The following is a 607-nucleotide window of genomic DNA, read 5'->3' on the forward strand; positions in this document are numbered from 1 at the left end:
TAGTACTGCGTACCAGAAGATGAAGACCAGGTGTGTGTACTGTGTGTAGTACTGCGTACCAGAAGATGAAGACCAGGTCCTCCTTCTTGGACTCGCGGGTCTCGTAGGTGGCGTCGTACAGCCCGTAGCGACAGTCGTTATGGGGGAGGAGCTTGACGAAGCAGGCGTAGGGGTCGTCCACGGTGTCCCCGATGTCCCCCACCAGGATCTGCTTGCCCTCCTCCACAATGATCTTCTTCTTGTCCTCGCTGAGACAGAACAGGACCGCCTTCTTCCTCATCTTCACCTCGTCCTGGGACGAAGACTTCCTCACCTTCATGTCGTTGAACACCCTGATGACCTCATCGTTCACGGTCACGCCTGACGCCTGCAGGCGGCCAATCAGAGCACAGCACGCACAGGGTTAATGGGCGCAGGCGGCCAATAGGAGCACGCACTCCATGTAAATAATCACTACTTTCAGCATCGTAGAAAACACTTTATTCATTGATAAACTGAATTAATAAACTCTTAATTCACCCATTAACATGTGGAAATATGCTGCTCTATACACGCTAAAAGTAGTGATTATTTACATGGAGTCTGGTGGAGATATGCTGCTCTATAC

The 607-nt window shown here is 50.7% G+C and overlaps 1 protein-coding gene across 1 annotated transcript; it reads right to left on the reverse strand.

The window, feature by feature from the left end:
* Positions 1–13: 13 nt before the first annotated feature.
* LOC117941004 (cofilin-2-like) lies at positions 14–395 on the reverse strand (the record flags this gene model as incomplete). Its single annotated transcript, XM_034866107.1, has 1 exon — positions 14–395. A coding segment is annotated over exon 1 (306 nt), but the record flags the coding sequence as incomplete, so codon positions are not given.
* Between the last annotated feature and the right edge of the window lie 212 nt (positions 396–607).

The sequence above is a fragment of the Etheostoma cragini genome, unplaced genomic scaffold (assembly GCF_013103735.1).
Source record: "Etheostoma cragini isolate CJK2018 unplaced genomic scaffold, CSU_Ecrag_1.0 ScbMSFa_3991, whole genome shotgun sequence".
Lineage (NCBI taxonomy): Eukaryota > Metazoa > Chordata > Actinopteri > Perciformes > Percidae > Etheostoma > Etheostoma cragini.